The sequence below is a fragment of the Parasteatoda tepidariorum genome, chromosome 2 (genome assembly GCF_982258835.1).
Source record: "Parasteatoda tepidariorum strain Cologne lab strain chromosome 2, Ptep-v5.0, whole genome shotgun sequence".
Taxonomy (NCBI): Eukaryota; Metazoa; Arthropoda; class Arachnida; order Araneae; family Theridiidae; genus Parasteatoda; species Parasteatoda tepidariorum.
The window spans coordinates 65,819,629-65,841,655 of NC_141756.1; the positions used below are offsets into that span (position 1 = coordinate 65,819,629).

At 27.6% G+C, this 22,027-nt stretch overlaps 2 protein-coding genes across 2 annotated transcripts; both read right to left on the reverse strand.

The window, feature by feature from the left end:
• LOC107438050 (synaptonemal complex protein 3) lies at window positions 1–15,816 on the reverse strand. The gene is made up of 4 exons (XM_087156057.1): window positions 15,573–15,816; window positions 11,038–11,199; window positions 9,534–9,632; window positions 1–264 (listed from the first exon to the last, which is right to left on the reverse strand). The coding sequence occupies exons 1-4, from the start codon at window positions 15,741–15,743 to the stop codon at window positions 106–108; spliced, it is 591 nt and encodes a 196-aa protein (XP_087012183.1). The 5' UTR covers window positions 15,744–15,816; the 3' UTR covers window positions 1–105.
• On the reverse strand, window positions 5,297–6,699 carry LOC139427282 (uncharacterized). The gene has a single exon (XM_071188364.2). The coding sequence runs from the start codon at window positions 6,373–6,375 to the stop codon at window positions 5,482–5,484; it is 894 nt and encodes a 297-aa protein (XP_071044465.2). The 5' UTR covers window positions 6,376–6,699; the 3' UTR covers window positions 5,297–5,481.
• Window positions 15,817–22,027: the final 6,211 nt, after the last annotated feature.

Consider the following 22,027-nt stretch of genomic DNA (forward strand, 5'->3'; position numbering starts at 1 on the left):
ACTACTTTCAATATTTTATTCAATTAAATTTCCAATCGAAAAATTTAATTGCTGGTGAAAAACCCTTTAAAATTCCTGAGGCAAATTCACTATCCCGTTTACAGGTCAATAAATAGTTTGTTTCAAACGTTTCCGAACATTAAGCATTTCGTTTTTCTGAGTTTCCATTAAACTCTTCTTTTGTAGGCGAAACATTTGTTTTCGAACTTTCTCCATGATAGCTGAGTACTGATTCGAATGAGTCTCATCCAATGCTTTCATTTCCTATTCAAAAGTGAAGAGAGAGAGAGAGCGAAAGTACGAAAATTATAAATACTGAAAATATATCATTTACAAATTAATTTTTTTAATAGAAATATTTTGCTAAAAAAATAAAGATAAATAAAATTACCCTGGGTAAAAATTTTGCTGCATTTATACATATACCTGATCTTGGCTAATTAGGGTGTGGGGGTTGTAATCAGAAATTAGATTTACTCCTAAAGCTACAGATTTTTTTTTCTATTTTTTTTTGTGTCTATTTTTCGTCGAAACATGAGAATTTAAAAACTTTATATATAATAGAGGATTGCATGAATGTTGCAACAAACTTCTAGGGGTGTAAAGACACGAAGCACCCCAAGCGGCCTTTGATGACTTTGCGGGAATGGGTTACAATGTAGTTTTAATTCTGATGATAGGCCCAAACTCTCCTAGAAGTTTTTAATAACATTTATGCAACCCCCTGTTATATATAATGTTTTGAAACATTGTATATAACGGGTGTCAACGTTTCGACAGAAAATAGACTAAAAATGTCATTTAAAAAAAACTGTAGCATGGAGATAGAAACCGATTGCAGATTCAAAATCAGCGACGTCAAAATATCCAAGATTGTCGATTGCAAAATTTGAGATAATAATGAAAATTATTTTAAAAAAATAGAAAAATTAAATTTTTCGACATTTTGAAACGCTTCATAATGCGTAGATAACAGTTTAAAAATTTATTTCAAATTTACTCTTATTATTAAAGCCTCTTTTCTAAAAAATAACGTTTAAAAAGTACAATAACGACCTACACTATTGTATATGATAAACAAAGAGAAAAATTGCAAGAAACATTTTTAATTTTATTTTTATTTTTTTGTTTTTTCTTTTGCTTATCTATTGTAAGAAATTTATTTCAATTTCATGTATTCGCATTTATTAACTCTGATTACATTCAAATTTCAACTGCATTTCTTTACTAGATAACAACGCAAGTTTCAATCATTATCTATTCATCTCTAAAAGCAGAATTTATCGTCCTTTCATCTTAAAATAGAATTTATCCTCTATCTAAATTCCGAACAATTTTTAAATTGAAAATTAAAGCATAAATTTAAACAGTGCCCCATGATGAAACAATTTTCAACCATCTCCAGAAAATTTCAAAATTATTTAAGAAAGTTATTGAGAGAAGTTTTGAAATTATCGTCTTATTATGCTGCTTTTTTATTAATGCTTATTCCGACCTGATTTTACAAAATCCTGAATCTTACAATTCTTTATTTGTGATTATAGTGTTGAAGTTGTGTGACGGTTATGAAAAATTTACGGACATGATTTCAGTTTTTTATTTTGAAATAGAAAAAAAAATTAATAAGTAAAGTGTAAAAGTACTTCTAACACACGTAACAGTAACGCGCGTAATATTTTGTTACGTGTGTTACCTTAAATGAAATATATTTTTATATAATAATTACTGGCAGTTTTGATTAATAGAATTTTTTCGGTTGAATATCTTATCTTCTTAATTTATAAAATAAACGAAAAACTAAAATTTTCTATCTTACTAAGCTTTTACAGAGAAAAAATGTCATTAAAAACGTCAAAATTATGTTACGTGAGCTACTGGGAAATTAGATTATCTTGATTAATCAACTTTTAATCACTCAAAAAATTAGTAGGCCAAATTAAAAAAATATATATAACAAAAATAAATGGAATAAATAGTTATATGTATATAATACTAATAACTATTTTATTGATCTTCAATATTTTCAAAACTCTATTAAAATATAACATAACAAAGTAGAGAACTCGTGTTTTCAACTTGTTTCCCCTTTTGTTAGAATTTAACTAAACATTTTTTATAATTTTAAAAAACATCTTAACTATTAGAAAATGTGAATTTTCTAGATTCCAAAATTTTTTTCATTTTTGATTTTACGATAATTTTGAATATTTAGTCACTCAGGCTCACTTTTCGCGGAATAAAACTATTTTCACTTTTAAATCCATTTAAAAAACTTCGCTCTTAAAGCTTATTTTAATATTTTTTTTCCTTTTCTGTTTTAATAATAAAACAATTTATTAACACGCTACTTCTTCACAAGTTTGTATATTATTGAAATATGTGGAAAGATAACCGTTCTTTTAATATAGTCTTTATATTTTAAAATAAACCATTCACATATAAAAAAGGAATAATTGCTAAAAACTTTCTTCTTCCTTTTGCTACACAAGCTCTAAACACTTTAAAGTAAATGTCTAAATAAAGTGATACATTAAAGAAATACATTTTATCTGAAAAAAATTGACAAGGAGCAAAATCTTATAAAGTCTTAAAGAAAAATAGTTTAAGTTATTTTTTTAAATTTTTTTTTCGAAATTTAAAAAGGGGTGCGTATGAGAAAAAAATTTTGTTTTCAAAACTGGGGATATTTTTTCCCTCCCAATAGAGCTATAGAAGTTTTTGGTATGATAGTGATAAAGGGAGAAAAAAATTATTATTTTTAAAAAAAAAATTTCGACACTCATTCAACGCGAAAAAATCGCTTTGCTGAGATGAAAATTAAAAATGATTATTACTAACCAAATGATGCTTAAATCAATAAAACAACGTGAATAAAGTACAAATGAAAGTACAGAAATGGACATACTATAGTTTCGGTTGCATAAGCAAAAACTTTCCTCAATGTCTAAGCACCACATAATTGTAGAGAAATAAAGAGGCAAACACGTACAAGTGGCTTAACTAATTAGGACAGAGGAAAAAATTTGAACAAGATAATCAAAGGGAGATAATAAAAGAAAAACTGGTGTAAGTGTTTTGGGTTTCAAAAGATTAAATTAGAATTGACTTCCAAATATTGGGAAACAGTGTGATGCTATAAGTTCATTAACTAAATTATTAGAATTTTTTAAAATTTGATATGATTCCTCGAAATTATGTTTGGGGTAGATGAAAAGCTGTGTTTTAACTGTAAGGAAAATTGCAATAAAGAAAAATAGCTTTCTGTAGCTGCACTAAGTCACCGCTTAGGGTTGACTTTGTGTGAACTAATTTGTAGGAATGAATTAGATTAAAACTTTTGTCTAATATATAGTAAACATTCTTACTATAAAATATACACAAAAAAAAAGAAAAAATTATACCTCAAAAAATTAAGTTTTCATCGTCTGCTTTTTGTTTCTTTTATAATTTTTTGGCAAAAAATTCGAAACAAATAGTATTATTATGACCGATTCTATCATTATAATTTTGTTATAATTATAATTATTACTAAATCTAATTATTGTTAGTAATCCCCTTGCTGTCAGGTTAACCGTGGGAGGTTTTCGAGGCTTTCTTCTGCATGTAACGCAAATGCAGGATAGTTCTTTCAAAAAGTCTCCACAAAGGCAAATTTTGCCCAATACTTGATCCAGGAGTTTCCTTGTCTTTTGGATTGGGTTCATAATAACAAGGATAGAATGGTATCCGTAGACTGAAAACTCTGTCGGCTGTTCAACTAGTGTTATAAAATAAAAAATAATTCTAATTATTGTTAGTAATTCTATTATTATTAATTTATTATTTTTATTTTAATGAAACATTCCAATCGACATCGAAGAAATTATTGGAGATTCTGTTTTGAAGCTGGATCTATTTTATTTTGGTTTGATTCCTCTTGTACAAGAAATCAGGTGGTCTGCCATATGCAGTATGCAGATTGTAATATGCAGTGTCTCTCCATTCTTATCGGAATTTGCAAACACCATTATATTCTAGATCTAGAGTGCTATTTTTGAAATACTGAACACAGCACACGCACATGAAATTAGTCTCTGGTATTCCCTCATCGTTTCTGTTTTCTTTTATCTTAACTCGTTTCACTGTCCGAACAAATATTGTATGCATTTCTCTTTTGACTTCAGAGTCATGATTACTGCCTTCAACACAAAATCAAAAATAGGTGCTTAGTCACCACCCATGCAATTAAGCAAAAAAGCATAAATTTTTCTATTTGTAAATATTTCATTCACTATATTAGGAATCGAAGTATGAATTTATATTAATCCCGGAAGTATTGCACTTGTTTAAATCCAACAGCTGATATTTGACGAAATTCAACGCAAACCAAAACAAGAGAAGAAAAAAAAGAACAGAATTAATTGACAACTTCTGTAAGTAAACCCGAATCATTAATAACAGATGTTTCCCAAACTAATAACTAATACAGCTCTTTAGACACGAAAATTCCTGAATTGTTATCTTTATTATAGTTATTATAAGATGCTGTTAAACTCCAAAAAAAAAAAACGTAAATTGCTCTTAGTCATCCATTTTATGATACTAATGTCATTTTCATATTGGCGATAATTTTTTAAATTATGCTAAGCAAGTACAGTACATTAGGATTTTATCACTAAAATATGTCAAACATACCAAATTAATTTCTTGAGTACTTATGGTTTTCAATTTAAGTTCATATTTTTTAAAGTAATAAATTGGCATTGAAATTATTAGATTAAAGTTTCCCACTATACAATATTTCTTCTTTTGAAGCAAATTCATATAGTTGAAAATCTTTTGAAAATCTATGGTTGAAGTCTCTTGTGAGGTAGAGTTTTGTGTTAATTAATATGTTACTTGTATTGTTTTTACGTGCCCCAGATGGAGTATGTTTTTACACCATTTTCACAATTAAAAATTCTTTTTTTTTTTAATTTTTGAAATAAGATGTTAGCAAATCATAAAATGCTGTTAAATTATTGAAATTCAATAAAATCTGGTACTCAAATATTAATAACAAGTTTAAAATTAAATAGTAGCAACACAAATTACTTTACTTCTGAAAATTACGTTTTTCCCTTCTTAATTTTCGATAATCTGACTAAAAAATTCATCACCACTCAATAAATGTGGCACTTCTACAAGCAACTTTTACCAAACAACTATAACGATTTTAGCAACCATATAAAATGTTTACTGCGTTTGAATGCACAAAATAGTCTTTAAACATTACATACACTGTTTGTATTGTAAAAATACTCAAAATTATGAAAGCTTAAAGTGAGAATTTCTTTCATAAGTTTTTTATAAATAAACAAATCGCTATAACTTCGTATAGTTAACGTATTTCAATTGTATACTTAAATATCAGAGAGATTTTTTTGATACATTTTAGCAGTTTTTCTTTCTTTTTTTCAGCTTCTTTACATGCATTTTTTTTCGCTCTTAGGATTGATCAGTTTATTTTTTATCTGCCTCTTTTTTCTCATCAATTTCCTTTTTATCTCCTTTCAATTTTCCTTCTACTTTATCAACAAAATCATCATATTTGGTCTTTGTTTTTTTTAAAGCATCTCCGACTTTTTTTTTCGCTCCCTCCTCTTCTTTATCTGCTTTCTGAGAAACTTTCTTGGCTTCCTCCTCCAACTTAGCTTTAGCCTTTTGAGATTTTTCTGAAACTTTGTCAAAAATATTTTTACCTTCAGTTTTTGCTTTTTCTGCTGTATCCTTTGCTTTATCCTGCCCCTTCTTAGCTTCCTCCACCAATTTTGCTTTAGCCTTTTGAGATTTTTCTGAAACTTTGTCAACAGCGTCTTTACCTTCAGTTTTTGCTTTTTCTGCTGTATCCTTCGCTTTATCCTGCCCCTTCTTGGCTTCCTCCACCAATTTAGCTTTAGCCTTTTGAGATTTTTCTGAAACTTTGTCAACAGCGTCTTTACCTTCAGTTTTTGCTTTTTCTGCTGTATCCTTCGCTTTATCCTGCCCCTTCTTGGCTTCCTCCGCCAATTTAGCTTTAGCCTTTTGAGATTTTTCTGAAACTTTGTCAACTACATCTTTACCTTCAGTTTTTGCTTTTTCTGTTGTACCCTTCGCTTTTTCCTGCCCCTTCTTGGCTTCCTCCGCCAATTTAGCTTTAGCCTTTTGAGATTTTTCTGAAACTTTGTCAACAGCATCTTTACCTTCAGTTTTTGCTTTTTCTGTTGTATCCTTCGCTTTATCCTGCCCCTTCTTGGCTTCCTCTACCACTTTAGCTTTAGCTTTTTGAGATTTTTCTGAAACTTTATCAACAGCAGTTCCACCTCCTGCTTTTGCCTTTTCAGTTGTTTTTTTCGCTGTGTCTTTCACTTTATCCATTCTCGCTCCTAGCCTATATTATAGTTCTTTCTCTCTTATTTTATTCAGTTTATTTTATTTTCTGATTCAATTTTTGAAACGTCGTCTCCCAATTCTTCCACTTTTCAACCGTTTACAGCAGTTAAGTCTTCTAAAAATATTTGAATGTTTAGCAAAATTTTTTAGGACTCTCTCTTCTGTACATTGTAATTCTGATTTGATGAAATTGGCATCAATTTTTCATGTAAGTACTTAAGTTAATAGTTATCCTATCCTATTTTAAATTTTTAAAATTTAACTTATTTCAAATTTCATTCTGAGGTACTAATTTTCTAAACATGGAACTCGCGCTTTATTTTCTAAATAATCTACAATGATTAAGTTTTGCTTATTTCAACCTCATAAGTTTGAATACTCTTTACAGAAGTAATTATCTTAATAATAGAAATCACGTTTATAAAACTACTAATTACTTCAAGCATTTGATTACTTTGCAAGTGATTTATCACGTGTTAGATTTTTTTAACTATTTATAAGTGATTGACCTTTTTAAGTTCAAAAAAGTGTAAAACGTTTAATAAATTACTGTTATTATGAATTGTTTCAACATAAACTAATTTAAAAACTAATTCCTAAGCGCTAAACCAAAAAAAGTACTAAACATTTAATATCGTGGAAAAGTTTTTTTTTTATTTTTTCCTTAAATCAAAATATTTAATAATGCCAAATTATCGAACCTTGCGTTTATCAAGTAGTTAACCTTTACGTCTTATAGAATTTTATAAAATAATCAATAAATTATCGTTATTTTAACGTATGAAACTGAATAAATGAAATAAGTAAACGCTGACAGTGATGCACTGCACTCAGTTATTGCTTTAATTACAACCACTACTCCTAACAGTATGCGAAATGCACATCTAGCAGGTGAGCGATAATTTAGCAGCTCACTTCGGGGGAGGTGCTAACTTTAGATTTTCATTTTGGACTTAAATATCCTTTTCTAAAACAATTTACAGCATTCCCAGAACAATTTCTGTATTCATGTACTCAGGTACAGGTCTCAAACTTTATGACCATATTATAAAAAAAGTTGAAACAGTAACCGTAGGTCTGATGATTGATTTTGTTTCTGCTTAACTTAGACTTCTTTTTCAGCAAGATTGATGAATTTCCAATTTGTGCAAAATTTCAGTTTTTTGCTAATTTAAGGTTAACAACAAATACATATATTTATCTTTTCAGGTACAACACATTAATATGTATTCATAGAAATTAATAGCTTTGTGGTTCACCCTTTGATATGATAGATTTTGACGGCCAAAATCTAAAAAAAAGCCTTTTTCGAAGCTTTTGAATGACCATTGTAAAGGTCAACTGAAAGTGTTTATATTTTAATGGTTAGTGTGAAAGTAGTAGACAATAAAATAACTGTCAGTGCAGTAATTCACTCGTTTCACAAAAAGTATTGTCACTTGTATATCGATGTGTTTTTCTCAAAACTTCAGAGGATCTGGAGTTTTGACCCCCCCCCCCCAACAAAAAAAAACTTTAGAAAGAATATCCTTTAAAATAATAAAGAAAGCTCATGTCCAATAATTTCACATAAAGAACTTTACCCTCGAAAATTTCATCAAAATCAAATTACCTGTTCATAATGCGAAAAGCACAGAGCGCATCATAAGGGGGGGGGGATTCTCGTAGTTGGTGGAAGTATATTTCTTTTTAGATATGACAAGAATACTTCCCTCCCCCCTCCTTTTTTATTCACTTGAAAAATATACTTTTAAATTTTTTATTTTATTTAATTACTTTTTGCTTTTAGTTTTATGTCTGTTAGTTTATTTATTGAGAATGGTCAGAATGTCAGTTACCATTGAAAAGGAGCTAAATTTTGCTTGCAACATTTTGGAAACAATTGTAGCTTGCAGTTCTATCATCACATTTAGAACTGAAATTGAAATGAAATAACTAGTCAAAAAGTGGTCAAAATTTCGATTGACGATTAATTCTATATGAAGATTAATTCTGCTTGTAGCAGCGGCCAGCGAAACAAGTGAAATTTGCTTTCTCTTCAGACACAGAGTTCCGTTAGTGGTTTGATCACTCTAGCCAGTCGGAAAATCTTCGATTGGTCCTCTATTTGGCAATGAGATGAAGTCAATGATGTTTGTTAAAGTCATGAAACGAGTAAAAGTTGTATTGTCATTCAAATTGAAATATGAGTTATCTAGCTAGCTGGAAAGTGTGCACAATGTTCTGAATGCGTATTATATCCACAAACGTGACGAAAATGTGATTTTCTTTACTTAAGACTCTAGTGCATTAAAGACTACATTCTGAAAATTGGTAAAGAAGTCTTGAATACTTGAAACTGTAGCTGCATGTATTGACATATTTAAAAAAAACTATGCCTAATAATATGAATTCTATAATAACCCAGACGTACCATGTGAACGCATATAACATTAATAAACTAATGCCTATACTCAGAGCAAAATATTTCCAAAAACTTAAAAGTAAATAAAGTGAAACACTAAATATACACTTTTCTTTCTAGTTTTTTTTTAAACTAAATGGCTCTTTGAGAAGAGATTCATTAATTCTGAATAAATCTGCAGGTGCAGCATATCACTCTGGGTACTGACATTTAATTCACAAATTAACAGCTCACAAAAGATTGTAATAAAAAATTTTGTTTTAAATCCTGTATTTTTAATGCCTCTTCAAAAAAAATGTTATTTATTGATATTATTCGATTTGTTTGTTTTTTTTGTCAATAATTATTAGTCTTAAAGCTGAAAAACTATAAAAATACTGTCTGAAGGCGTGACATATCACGTCTGTGGACAAGCTTTGAACTATAATATTAATAAATTATACCAAAATAAATTTTTTACTAAAAACATATATTGTGTTTGCCCATGAGTTTTTTAATAAGAACTTAAAATGGTAAGTTAAATATTATGTTTGTATCTTTTTATCTTATTTTTTTCAACTCTCAAATAATTACAAATCTGAATGAAAACAAAGCATGTTTGCCCCATCTTCTGTTATATTTGGTAATTATTATTTCGAGTTTTACTTTGAGATAGTGTTTGCTAGAAATAATTGCAAATATGATACTAATTAGAGTACTTCTTTTGAAATTAAATAATAAGCAGTGTAATGTAAATTACCTGACAGAACTCTTCGTTTAATTTTCTCAATTCCTGCAAGCGATCCAAGTATGCCTGCTTTTCGGCATCTCTTTTATGTTTCTTCGTGGTAAGTAGAGACTGTAAAAAAAAAGTCTTTCAATATTATAAAAAGAACAACCGATTCCTTGAAATAGGTTAAAATCGGCTGTAAATAACTTTATAATAGTGAAAGAAAAAATAAAATATGAAAAAATGAATAAATATGACAACCGAAACTGACGTCTAGCAAAACCTTTTCTATCGACAGAGCACGACGAATGTCTAAAATTGCTCTCTCTGTACCCCAAAGGTTTTGCTTAACCTTTAGGGTACAGAGAGAGCAATTTTAGACATTTGTCGATGTCGTGCTCTCTCGGTAGAAAAGGTTTTGCTTTTCTGAGTTCCAGAGCTGGTACCCCCTAAAGACGTCAGCTTCGGTTGTCATATTTATTCATTTTTTCATTTTTCATTGTTTCTTTTGTTTCAATTCCTTTTGGATTCTCAGCTGCTTAGCGCGTTTTTCTACTGGAAGTATTATTTTTAATTGCTTTAAATATTTTGAATTCTTTTCTTAATATTAATAATGGTAAATGACTTCATTTCTTTGATATTTTATCATTTATAAAAATAAAAAATGAAGAACCTAAATCTTAACATTCAGAATTCCTCTGTATGCAATTTAAAAATCCCAATTCTAAATTTCAGTGTTTGAGAACACAACAGTTTTAAGTCTTTCATTCTTACATAAACTCTAAAAATGCGCAATATTAAAAAAAAAAGTTACATAGTACCAAAGCAGGTAAAATGGAAAGTAGTATACAAACATTGAACCAAATCAACAAACAACGTCATCCAACATTAGCATAAATATGGGCTATCCTGAAAACTTATAAATTTGAGCTGCAAATTTAGGTTGGAGACAACAGAATTGAAGGATCTTGTACTAAATAGACTCTCTTGCGCAGGATTTCTGTCCCATCCTACATTGATTCCGTTCTTCTGCAGTTTTGTTGAAACGCCTCTTTCTCGTGGGTAAATTACATTAAAGCTAAAATTGGCACTAAATTAATGAGCTTAATTAAAACAAAAGTGTACCACAGTTTGTTTACATATGCAGTTTGCTTTTAATTTTTCATTTCTGCCCAATTTAGATCAGTTTGTTTCAACTTTTCATTGCCAGCACGAGAAAAGAAATTTTATCGGTTTTGTGACCGTTTTCTTACAGTACATAATATTATTTTTTACAAACATAATGGAAAAATATATTAAAAGTGATCGCTTTAGAACACTATAAGCTGTATTGCTTTAAAGTCTTTTACTGACTGTTGATTTTGGTTTTACTGTGAAAAACTTTTTTTTTAATAATTATTATTATTTTACAGACAAATCCAAAATACTAAGATTCAAAAGCTTGAATTTAAAAATGAGTCTTTTTAAAAAAATATTGAGTATGCATCAACATATAAAAGCACACGATAAATCTTTAAATACAGATTTTTCATACTTGAATTTTTTCTTCAATCGTTTTCAGTCTTTCCATTTCTTGGGTCGCTTGTTTCATTATTTCATAAAATTCCGTTTCGAAATGCTCTATGCGTTTTACCCGTTCCTTGTTTTGAAGAATGTCAGATTTAGAAAGCTTTTCAGAAGTTTTTTCCATAGTATCCTAAGCAGGTAGGAAAACATAATCAAAGTTATGTCTGGAGAGTAGAAGTGATAGATGTAACACAGATATTGGGAAAAGGATTAAACAGGATAAATAAATTCCCGAGAGTTCTGAAAAAAGTGTTTTCTCTAAACATGAATGAAAATTTGCGATTAACCTTTTTCATGTCAAATCACACATTATTTTAAAACCTAAATTTTCATGATTTTCTCAAATTATTTAATATAGATATTCTAACATGCGATGGATCTTTTAATTAATCCCATTTAAAGTAATCTCATGCAGTTAAATCTGGAGAAATTGGAGACTAGGAAAAAAAAAAGAAAGAGACCTATAACCCTGGATAATAATTTTGTTCTCATTGGATTTTATCATTGAATTCCAATCTAAGTGGTTTAAAAATGTGATATCAAATATGCTAATTACTTAGTGTAAACTATTAATTAGGTTACTGAATCGAACACATTCTTCTTTATATCATGCCTTTATTATGATGGATTTGAATATTTTAATTAAATCATGAGGTGGCCGAATATGGAAAACATGATTCCAATATTTTAGCCACATGTCAGGAGAGCGTTCGAAAATTTGGGCTCCTTAATGTTAATTTTAAATATCGGGCTCATTTTGCCTTTCTGCACACCTTTATAACTTCGTTTATCAACTCTTTCAAGTAAGAGATTTTTAAGTATTATTTATTATTTTGTTCAATGAGGGTCAAAAAATAATCTGAATTGCAACGTATACAAATTTTTACACTATTTTTACAATGTAACTTTAAATCACAAAATGCAAAATTTTAACGAAATCGGACAAATAATATCAGAGTTCTATAAAACAGCATATTTCTAAATTTTCATTTCTCAAGGAATATTGGACCAATTTCATTCAATTTTTGTATTTTTTCATTAAAAGTACGAAGTTTAAAATGGTGGGAAAAAATCTAGATGTGTTAGAATCGAAAATAAAATTTGATCATTATTAAATAATAAAAAATAATTATTAAAAATTATTTTCTCTATGAAATCATCTTTAGATAAACGAATTTTTCGATTCGCTAATAAAGTTTTCGTAATATGGCAAAATAGGTAAAAAAGTTTTTTAGCATTAAGGGTCCAAAACTTTCGACTGCTTTCCTGACTAAACTGTTGTGACCATATTTTCCAGATTGCGGTTACCCTCTATTCAGAGATTTCAAAATTTAAATCTATCGAAAAAAATAGGTGTGTTTATTCAATAAAGGTATGTTTTTGTGTTTAATTCCATCAAGGAAAGACTAACGTAACATTATTTTAGTAATAGAAAAGTCAATATATTATTTATGAAAAGTTTAGAATAAAAATACTTTTCGTGAAAGAAGAAATTTTTGAGAAGCAGTGTCAATAAAATTTCCTTCCAGGCATCATCTTCAATGTAGAGCATTTTTGCGTTAACTTAATAAAACAAAGTTAAAAATTATTTGCTCTTTTGTTTCGACTTTTCATTCGTTAAATTCTCCTTGTTCCTGCATATACATTTTTAATAAATTTATGTCATTTTGTCCATTCGATTTTAGCGATCATATGATACATTTATGCTTGACATTTTCCTTGATTTAATTATTCTAATAACATTAAAATGCATGTAATATTATGGAATAGAAAACTGCGATTCGATTATTAGTGTGAGAATTAATAACTCTTAAAAAATCATGTTAGTCTATCTATTATCTGAAATGCAACTACAGAATTCACTACACATGTTATAATTCTAACGAGAGTTTTTGATCGAAATTTCTATTTATTCGAAAGTTCAATTTTGAGTGTTTTCTTTTTGCCATTTTTTCCCCTTAAATAATAACTATTTATCCATTATTAGTGAAAAATTCCCCTCACATTTCTCCCGTCTTTCTGCGATATCGCGGAAAGATAAATCTTACGAACTGTAGAACACGTATTTAAAACAACCCTGATTTGCATGTTTCACAATGGCGCTACTAGCAACAAACTTAACTCCAGCGCGAAATTTGAACGGACATCATCTTTTAGTTGTATAAACAAGCCTACCAAATTTAGTTTATCTAGCACAACTCCTTCTTGGTGTTGGGATTTTTTTTTTCCGTCAGTGTATATCATAATTTTTACAATATGAAGATTGAAGACAAGAGTGATAAAAATTGTTTCCAATGTCAAATGTTATATGTTTATCGTTATAGTTGGTAAACGAGTAAAATTACTTCCCATTTATAACTTCTTATTGTGTCGCACATTCTGTTATTCCTTAGTTTTTTTGTTTTTTCGTAATACAGATGATTATTTTTCAAATTCAGCTTTTCTTTCATTTCGTTACGATTAACATATTAATAAAATGTGCTAACATAACAATATATTTATTGCACATAAATTGATCTTTCTCTTATTAGCTTTTAAGAAGAAAACTTTTAAGGAGATGAGAGGTGAAAACGATTTATCTCACTGACAGTTGATTCTGAGAAGAAAAAGAAAAACGCACAGGAACTGTTTTTCCACAGCACGGCCTATCTTTACTGTGTAATAACTGTCGAGGGAAATCAATTTTCCAAGTTATTGATTTGCCGAAACTTAGTAAACTTCAAAATACAGCAAATGGCATTCCTATCGTAATTTTTGCAAAAAAAAAATTTTTTTTTTTAAAAATGGCGTTTTTTCTCCATTATCTTCAATGATGAATGAGAAGCAACCACAAGGATTGGTGAGCAAAATGAACAGAGGGCGGAGGCGAAGCCTTCTAGTATTTTTTTCTAAAACTATTTTAGGCGTTTATAAATTACTCTTTACAAAATTACTTTGTTTCTGAGAAAGTATTTCATCGGAATGATAAAAATAAAAGATACAAAAAAGGACGATAACAATTGCTACGAATAAATAGATGGCGAAATTTAGTCTTTCATTAAAGTACTTTGAAACTTTAACGTCCACTTTTCAAAGACTCGTAACTTTGCAAATTAACATTAGAAATTAAAATTAGCGATGATATTTCTGATGTTTCAAGTATTTTTCTGTTAAAAAAAAAAAAGATATCTTAAAATAATTTTATTGTAAATTTGGCATAAATTCAAAAGCATCATATCAAAATTATATTTCCCTCCCACAAGAAAATAACATAAATGTATAAAAATTTCCAAAAATTAAAATTTATGCTAAAAAAATTTTTTTTCAGTCCAACGAAAAAAATCTTAAATAGTTGACACCAAATTAATAAAACATTTTTTCTCTCTAGAATTACTAAGCTGAATGCTAATAGAAAATATATATGGAAAAAATATTTTTTTCCTACTATGTTAAATTTCATCTGTAACATTGATGCACATTATTAAAATAATTTTTCTTTCAAAATTATCTCATCTTTTTCAAATATTTTTAATATATTAGTAAGGGAATAAATTTAAGAAAAAACCGTTTTCAGGTTAACAGTTTTCGGGGCCTCCTAGGAACTCGCAACCCATCCTTAAAAACGACGCTGAGTTCTGAAACGTAATAGTTAGCACCATAGCATACTTGAAATCAAGTCTTTAAACCATTAAAACTGGCATTTACTTCGTAAAAATCCAACTGTTAGAAAAGAAGTTATTTAAGGTGATATTAATTATTATTAAAAATTTACGCAGAGTAACTGTTCCTGGTTATATTACTCTACTTATTATATTACTCTACTTATCCAATATTCCAACACAGGGAGTCAATCCTATTTTTAAAAAAATATTTTTTTCATTTTTTCCATAAATACTTTCAATTCCTATGCATGAAAGTAAAAAAATGCTTGGATTGGTTTCCTCCTTAGTACCTACGTCAAAATGGAACCAGGAAAAAATAAATAAATCACATCACAGAAAGAGAAATTCTATACGTAAAACACATAACCATCTCTGGATAAACTACCATATACTTATTTCGATTCCAAATTATACAAGAACCGAGCAGATATAGAAGACCCTTTCCTTTGAAGTAGCCAATGAAATAATACTAATTGTTGTTTCAAATTATTTAGATGATAACTTCATTGGAAGCTCAGACAAACAGTTTAAATTTTAAAAAAAATTGCGGCACTAATCTCGTAGTTTTAGTTGGTGGTTACAGTATTTAACAAACTTTCCATTCTTTTTATGTTATAGATTAATCTCATTTTTCGTATTGCAAACTAGTTTCTCGTGGCTTTTGCTATTTAACACTTCTTTACAAAATACTTCACTCCTAAACATAAAAAACTACTTAATGATAGTACACTACAAATGCAAAGTTATTTTTAATAATAGTTTAGCAAATAATAGTTTTAACGAAGCGTCAAATAAAATTATAAATTGAACAATTTTATTTAAAAAGGTGGAAAAATTATATATATATTAAGTATTAGCCTACCTGAACAAACTTTTCGAAATACATTCTTTTATTTTGCATAATTTCATTCAAATCGTTATTGAAATTTTTAAATAATTGCGACATTTCATTACTAAAATGAGCCTTACTACTTGAATGGGATTTCTTTTCCGTGTTAGCATTTTTTGAAAGAATCAGAGGATCAAAAATCATTGTAAGGTATTTTATAATTTATTTATTCCTTTCTATCAAAATATGAACTTAGCAAAAGCGTTTTGTATTCTAAAGTATGATAACTGCATACAAATCACAATAATTAATAGCAAACGATAATCTGGAAAATATATTAACTGCTAATTAAAAACGACTCTTTTAAATAAACTGAAAAAATTATGAGTAAAAAATAAAGCAACAATTTATATGCCAAAATCGTATTATTTCAACACACTTATAGAATTAGAACATTATTTTTGTAATTGAAAAATAATTTTGAGGATAAATATATTTATGATTAGTGTTCCATTGTGCGATGATTTATCACAGAAAGTGGAAGAAATAACGTTAAGAATTGCTACTATTTAGGTTCAAAATAATTTTAAAAGAAAAATTCTTATCAAATAAATAAAAATAAAAAAACATTACGCCATGTTTGGTACAAATAAGAAGAAAAAAAAAAGAGTTAAAATTGAGATAGTTTGCAATTTTCAACGATAATAATAAACATTTTGCCTTCTTGCATTTAATGTAATTTAAGAATAGAAATGTTGAATGACTGCATATAAAATTTTTGAAAAAATGCTTTTTAAAATATGATCAAAACGTTTAGAAATAAATATTAAGTATAGTAAAGTGCGGCGAGCTCTCTGCTTATCGCTCTGCGTTTAGAAATAAATATTTGTGCAGCAGTAATGCTGATTCAAAATTAGAAAACGATTCCAAAAAGAAACAAAGAATAGTTTTCTTAAAAATTCGCGAATGCAACGACCCATAGGGGGCGATGTTATTTGAGATGAATGACTGCTAACAGAGTAACAGGATCATCAGTTGCACTGGAGATTTCTTCAGTGTACCATGGTAACGTTCCTTCTTTAACATGGCATATTAAATTTAAAAAAGAAAAATGTTTGATATTCTTTCTTATGCAAGTAAATATAAAATGGAGAATCACTTTTTTTTAAGAGAAGGAACATCCAGAACACATCGGAAAAACTTTCGTTAATTAACAGAAAAAAAATATGTATCTTCTTATTAGAGTTAAGACCTAATACTTAAGTCACTTTATTAAATTTAATGATCTAATATTATAGGTTCATTTAAACTTTATATTCTATAATTTTCTGAATCATATTTCAAACATTAAAATATGCAAGAAGTATACAGAAACACATAATGTTATATCATTTAATTTTGCAAAAAAAGGCTTTTGACAGCAATTTTTATCAAAAAAATTTTAAAGTTTCGATAAAAAATCATTTATAAACTGACAAACATAAAATAAAGAATGCTTACGATTAAAAAAAAAAAAGGATTCCAAAAATTCCTCATATTGAAGTAAAAAATTTTCATTTTTTTTTCTTGAAGTTCTTAATCAGATGTAAAAAAGCATTCTGTAGAGAACTATCATCTAATTAGAAAAAAAAAATATTTACAAGTAAAATTTTTATTATAAAAATCATAACACTTACCTGCTTTATAAATCCGGAGAATTCCATAATGAAATGTTCCTCGTTTAAAAATTTTATTCTCAAATAATATATACATAGATTATCCCATCATTACCTTAAGATGACATACCACACAATAAAACTTTATAACTGTAAGTTCTCGATACGAATTTCAATATGTAACTAAAAACAGAATAGCTGAATTCTAGTTGAAATTAATCATTCAAAAAAAAAAATACTTAACAAGAAAACGATAAAAATTTATTAATAATCAACACAAATGACACTATTTAAAGTAATTCGGATGATTCTTTATTGTTGTCTTCCGAATTATATAGATATAGAAATATATACTATATTCTATAAAGAAGGAGAATATTCTATAACTTTTACAGTTCTACACGTTCTGAAAACACATTTATTCATTGGAATGAAGTAACCATTGTGAACTTAAATAACTTCACTTTAATTAACAATGAATTGAAAACAAAACAAAAAATTTTTACTGTAATACACACGTCTGTAAAAGTATGCGATCGCGAAATCGGAAGTTATCGGTTACAAGTTTATTGATAATAGAAAGGGGGGGGGAATACTGAAAAACTGTTCTTCAAATGTAGGGCACGTTCTGTTTCCGAATGATTTACCTATATTCTGGGTCATTTTTTCAAGTTCTTCTGCCTCTTCGTTTGAGAAATTTTGTTTCTTATTTGCTGCTCAAAAAAATAGCGTCCTACTCTACCAATGATTCTGATAAAGCTAAATGAAAACTTAATAAATAGAGCCTGAAAATATCCACCCCGCTAGAGGGAGTATTCAAGCGTTGCGATCGCGAACTGTATTCACCAGTACTTTTTCGATTAGCAAATTATTCTGTAAAAACAATTTGAAATTGTGTAAAAATTTATTGCATTGCAAAATAAAGATAATTTCAAGTATCATTTTACATTTTCTGTAGGAATTATATTAAACTTTTTTAGGAAAAACTGTCATAATCTATTATTGTGTAGAAGAGTAACATGATTAAATGAAATTACAAAAAAGCACATCCCTAATCCATATCAGGAGATAATATCCATATCATCAATATCACTAAATCATCACTATCATCAATCTATATCACTAAATAGAATCTTACATAGTTTATTTCGAAAATATATGATAACGCATTGTATATGTTTTACCAAGAATTTTCGAAATATTGTTACAATAAGACCTTAACAAGAAATGACACAAGATTGAAATAAATATAATATAACGAAAATATATTTATTACAAACACCATCATCATATACAAAAACACTGTGAATTTTGCTTTTACAAGTTACAATCAATGTATTTGATCAAGAGCGAATGGAATAATGAATTCAATAATAACATGAATACGGAACAAACTTACAAACGAGTTTTCGTGACTTCACATAAACAAAATCTGAAAATACACTTTTGCATAACAATAATGCACAACACTGACAAGACATAGATCTCTGAATGGAACAATCACATCAATATTAAAATATTTCAATACATAAATATCACAACATACAAATATAGCATATAAACATTAAGCTAGCTTCTTTATTAGCAAACGTGTTTTCAGAAAACAATTTAAGTATATATAAACATCTCTTATTAGCAGCTTACAAAGAACAGTGCTGTCTATAATAAACAAACAGTAGTTGTGTCAATTTATTAACAGCAAGCTTAACAAGTAATTTTTAGAAGCAAAAGAATTACACATATACATAATTATGCACACAGTTACACCATTAATGCTCAATTAACTCTTTTCTTTTTTTTTTAACTGAAGAATAAGATGCATGAAAAAAAATATACTTGTTATCAAAATGCTGCGTTTATTTTAAGTTAGCAATGTGGATTTAATGCTTTAAGTATCTGGAAAATATTTACTGCATAAAAATATAAGCAGGTTTATTGACATGGTAAATTTCTGAGAGAAATTCAGGAAACAAGATTTTGTTTCGAATTAAGAAAAAAAGTAATCATTATTTAACTAAGACTTTTTAATTTTAGTTAAATAATGATTGCATTTTTTTTTTACCATTTTTAATAATGATCGTGTTTAACAAACCTAATCGCGTCAGTTGAAACTTTAAATTGCCTTTTTCACTTATACCTAGTATTTTGAGTTTAGTAACTGCTGGTATTTCACAAAAGATAAGTTAGTAACGAAATTTCAGTGCGTTTAGCTATTTTTTTATCTGGACGAATTAAATCCAGTAGTATTTTAAATTAATGATTCCAATAAATTTTATGCCATATTTGTTGAAGTCCAAACTGAAACTGTTAGAAAAATCTAACTAATTTAAAAAAACTATTATACCTTACAAATGGTAAAACCTAACAAACAATTTTGTGGAAATTATTAACTAAAATAAGAAACTATATGTAATAGAAACAGTGTAGAATATTGACTTATTACGTAATCACACGCAATCAAGATTACATATTGCCATGGTCACTTTAATCATAGATCAGGTCATTATCTGCAATTATGATTACTTGGATTATTGATCATGATTACTTGCAATTAAATCAAATACATTTTTACCCAAACTCTGGTAGACCATTTGGTTTGTAAAACTATGTTTTTTTTTTTTTTTGGAATATTCATTAAATTAAATTTTCTGTATTCCCATACGATTTTTTCCCAATTTTTTAAACATAGTAGTTTGTGTGCAAAAGAATTGCTACGAAACAATTGCAATCTCTTTAGTATTTTATTTTATAAATACAATATTTCTTATTAGTAAATATAAAAAAATAATCTAATGAAAAATTCGTTGATGCGATGATATGGCTTTTATTACAAACTTCATGAAAAATAGGTGTTTTTTTTCTCCAAAACTGTAATAAGATCGCAAACGTTTTCTAAAACCAAAATAATTTACAAGTTCTACACAGTTTTAACCAATTTTTGTCTCTCACCATGTCAAAAATCCAACTTTACTTCAAACCTATTATCAAAAGTCAGAAGTTAAAGAATTGCACATTGAAAGAACTGCACAGTTAATATTATTATATCTATTGAATTATACTTTAATTAAAATATTACAGTAAAATATCTTCAAAAAATCATTTTTAAAATTCATCTAGCCATATAAGATGTTTGTTAAAATGAAACATGATTTACTAGGAACAAATTTAGATCTAATAATTGCGATGGCTGTTAATTTTTTGAGATTTCAACTGAAAAAAAAAATTAGGTGGGATATGTCTCAGAAATTTTATTTAAACCAGATATTTGTATGCTTTGATATTTCTTAATTATTTTCTTTGTTGTATAAATATTGAGCAATAAAAAATTTATCAGCAAATGGCAAAATATCATTAATAATAAGGGTGTTTATATGTTTATTTAAAACAAATGTATTTTAAAATTGTTGTTACATATTGTTCAGAACTTCAAACATTACACGTAAATTTTAAAAGGGTGTTCATGTATAAGAACTGTATGTATATTAATAAGAGCTTAAAAACAAATTAAACTAAAAAAATATGTGCTAAACAAAAAATTTTTAATTAATAACACAGTTCAAAGAGTAAAAAAAAATATATCACAAGAGCAACTAAAACTGTTCAACAAGCTGTCTAACAGTTTTTTTTTTCTAACGCTACAGTTTATAAAAGAAACTAAAAGCTTTAGTTTTGTGTCATAAATATAGTAATACAACAAAAAATATATAAGTAAAAGAAAAATTAAATATCACAGAAAAGGTTTAAAACTTAGATGCCCTCTTTAAACAATTTTAGACTAAATTCTAGTTAATGTAAAATAAAAATGAAATATTTTTGAACAAAAAAATAAATAAATAAAAATAAAAAATATTTAATTTTACATGACATGTACCAAGTTAAGCTTTCTTTATGAAACTTTGGCTATAAAATATTAACCCTTAAATGCATAGCAATGTAGATCTGCATCCGATGTTGAAAACCATATATCTCAACAGTGTTTTTCGTTCACACAGTGTTTTTTATTTTAGTTTTACAAAAACTATTTTATCGATTATGAATGCAACTAGAATCTTTGACATTTTATATCTGCATCTGTAACAATTTTCATTGTTGGCACACTATATGAGTACATATTTTATTTAGGCGAGTATAATGAATTACGATTATTTACATTAAAAGTAGGTAATTATGTTTTAAACCGATTTATTTATATATAAAAATTTATGCTTGAAATATATTATTGCACACAGTAAATTTGTAGAACTCAAAGAGGGATGTAGATCAATGATGGTGTAAAAATACTTCAATAAATTTTTTTGAAAAATTAAAAAACAAATTATTTTTTTCATTAACTACACTCATTTTCAGGTTCAAAATATTCAGTAAAAATAAAAAATTCATGCATTTAAGGGTTAAACACATTTTTTCAAAAAGTTAACTAAATTCTTATATAAAACTTGTAAGGTGTTGTATACTTGCTCTATAAATGAATAACACAAAATTCAGTGTACCATTTCTAAAACAATTGTTACATACTAACTTACACTGAAGTTAAATATTGATTAAAAAAAATTACATATTACAACCAATATTGAGTACTATGTACAAAACATGAAGTCATTTTTATCATAAAAATCATTTGGCAACTGGATGTTAGGAAATTTATGATAAACTACAGTTTCATGCAGATAACAATTCTACTAACAGAACTTTTTAAACTGGACAGAACTTTTTAAACTGTACAGAACTAATAATCTACAAAGAGAGAAAATAAATGGAATGAAATTTCTTACAAGGAATACAACCCTAAATACTATCAAAAGTTTTCTTGTTTTTTTTACTCAAAAAATACAA

Coding starts and splice junctions, on each gene's coding strand:
- LOC139427282 (XM_071188364.2), bottom strand. CDS start 6,375: ATGGATAAAGTGAAAGACACAGCGAAAAAAACAACTGAAAAGGCAAAA.
- LOC107438050 (XM_087156057.1), bottom strand. CDS start 15,743: ATGATTTTTGATCCTCTGATTCTTTCAAAAAATGCTAACACGGAAAAG. Junction 9,633..11,037: donor CGATTGAAGAAAAAATTCAA/GTATGAAAAATC, acceptor TTTTTTTTACAG/TCTCTACTTACCACGAAGAA. Junction 265..9,533: donor TAAACGAAGAGTTCTGTCAG/GTAATTTACATT, acceptor ACTTTTGAATAG/GAAATGAAAGCATTGGATGA.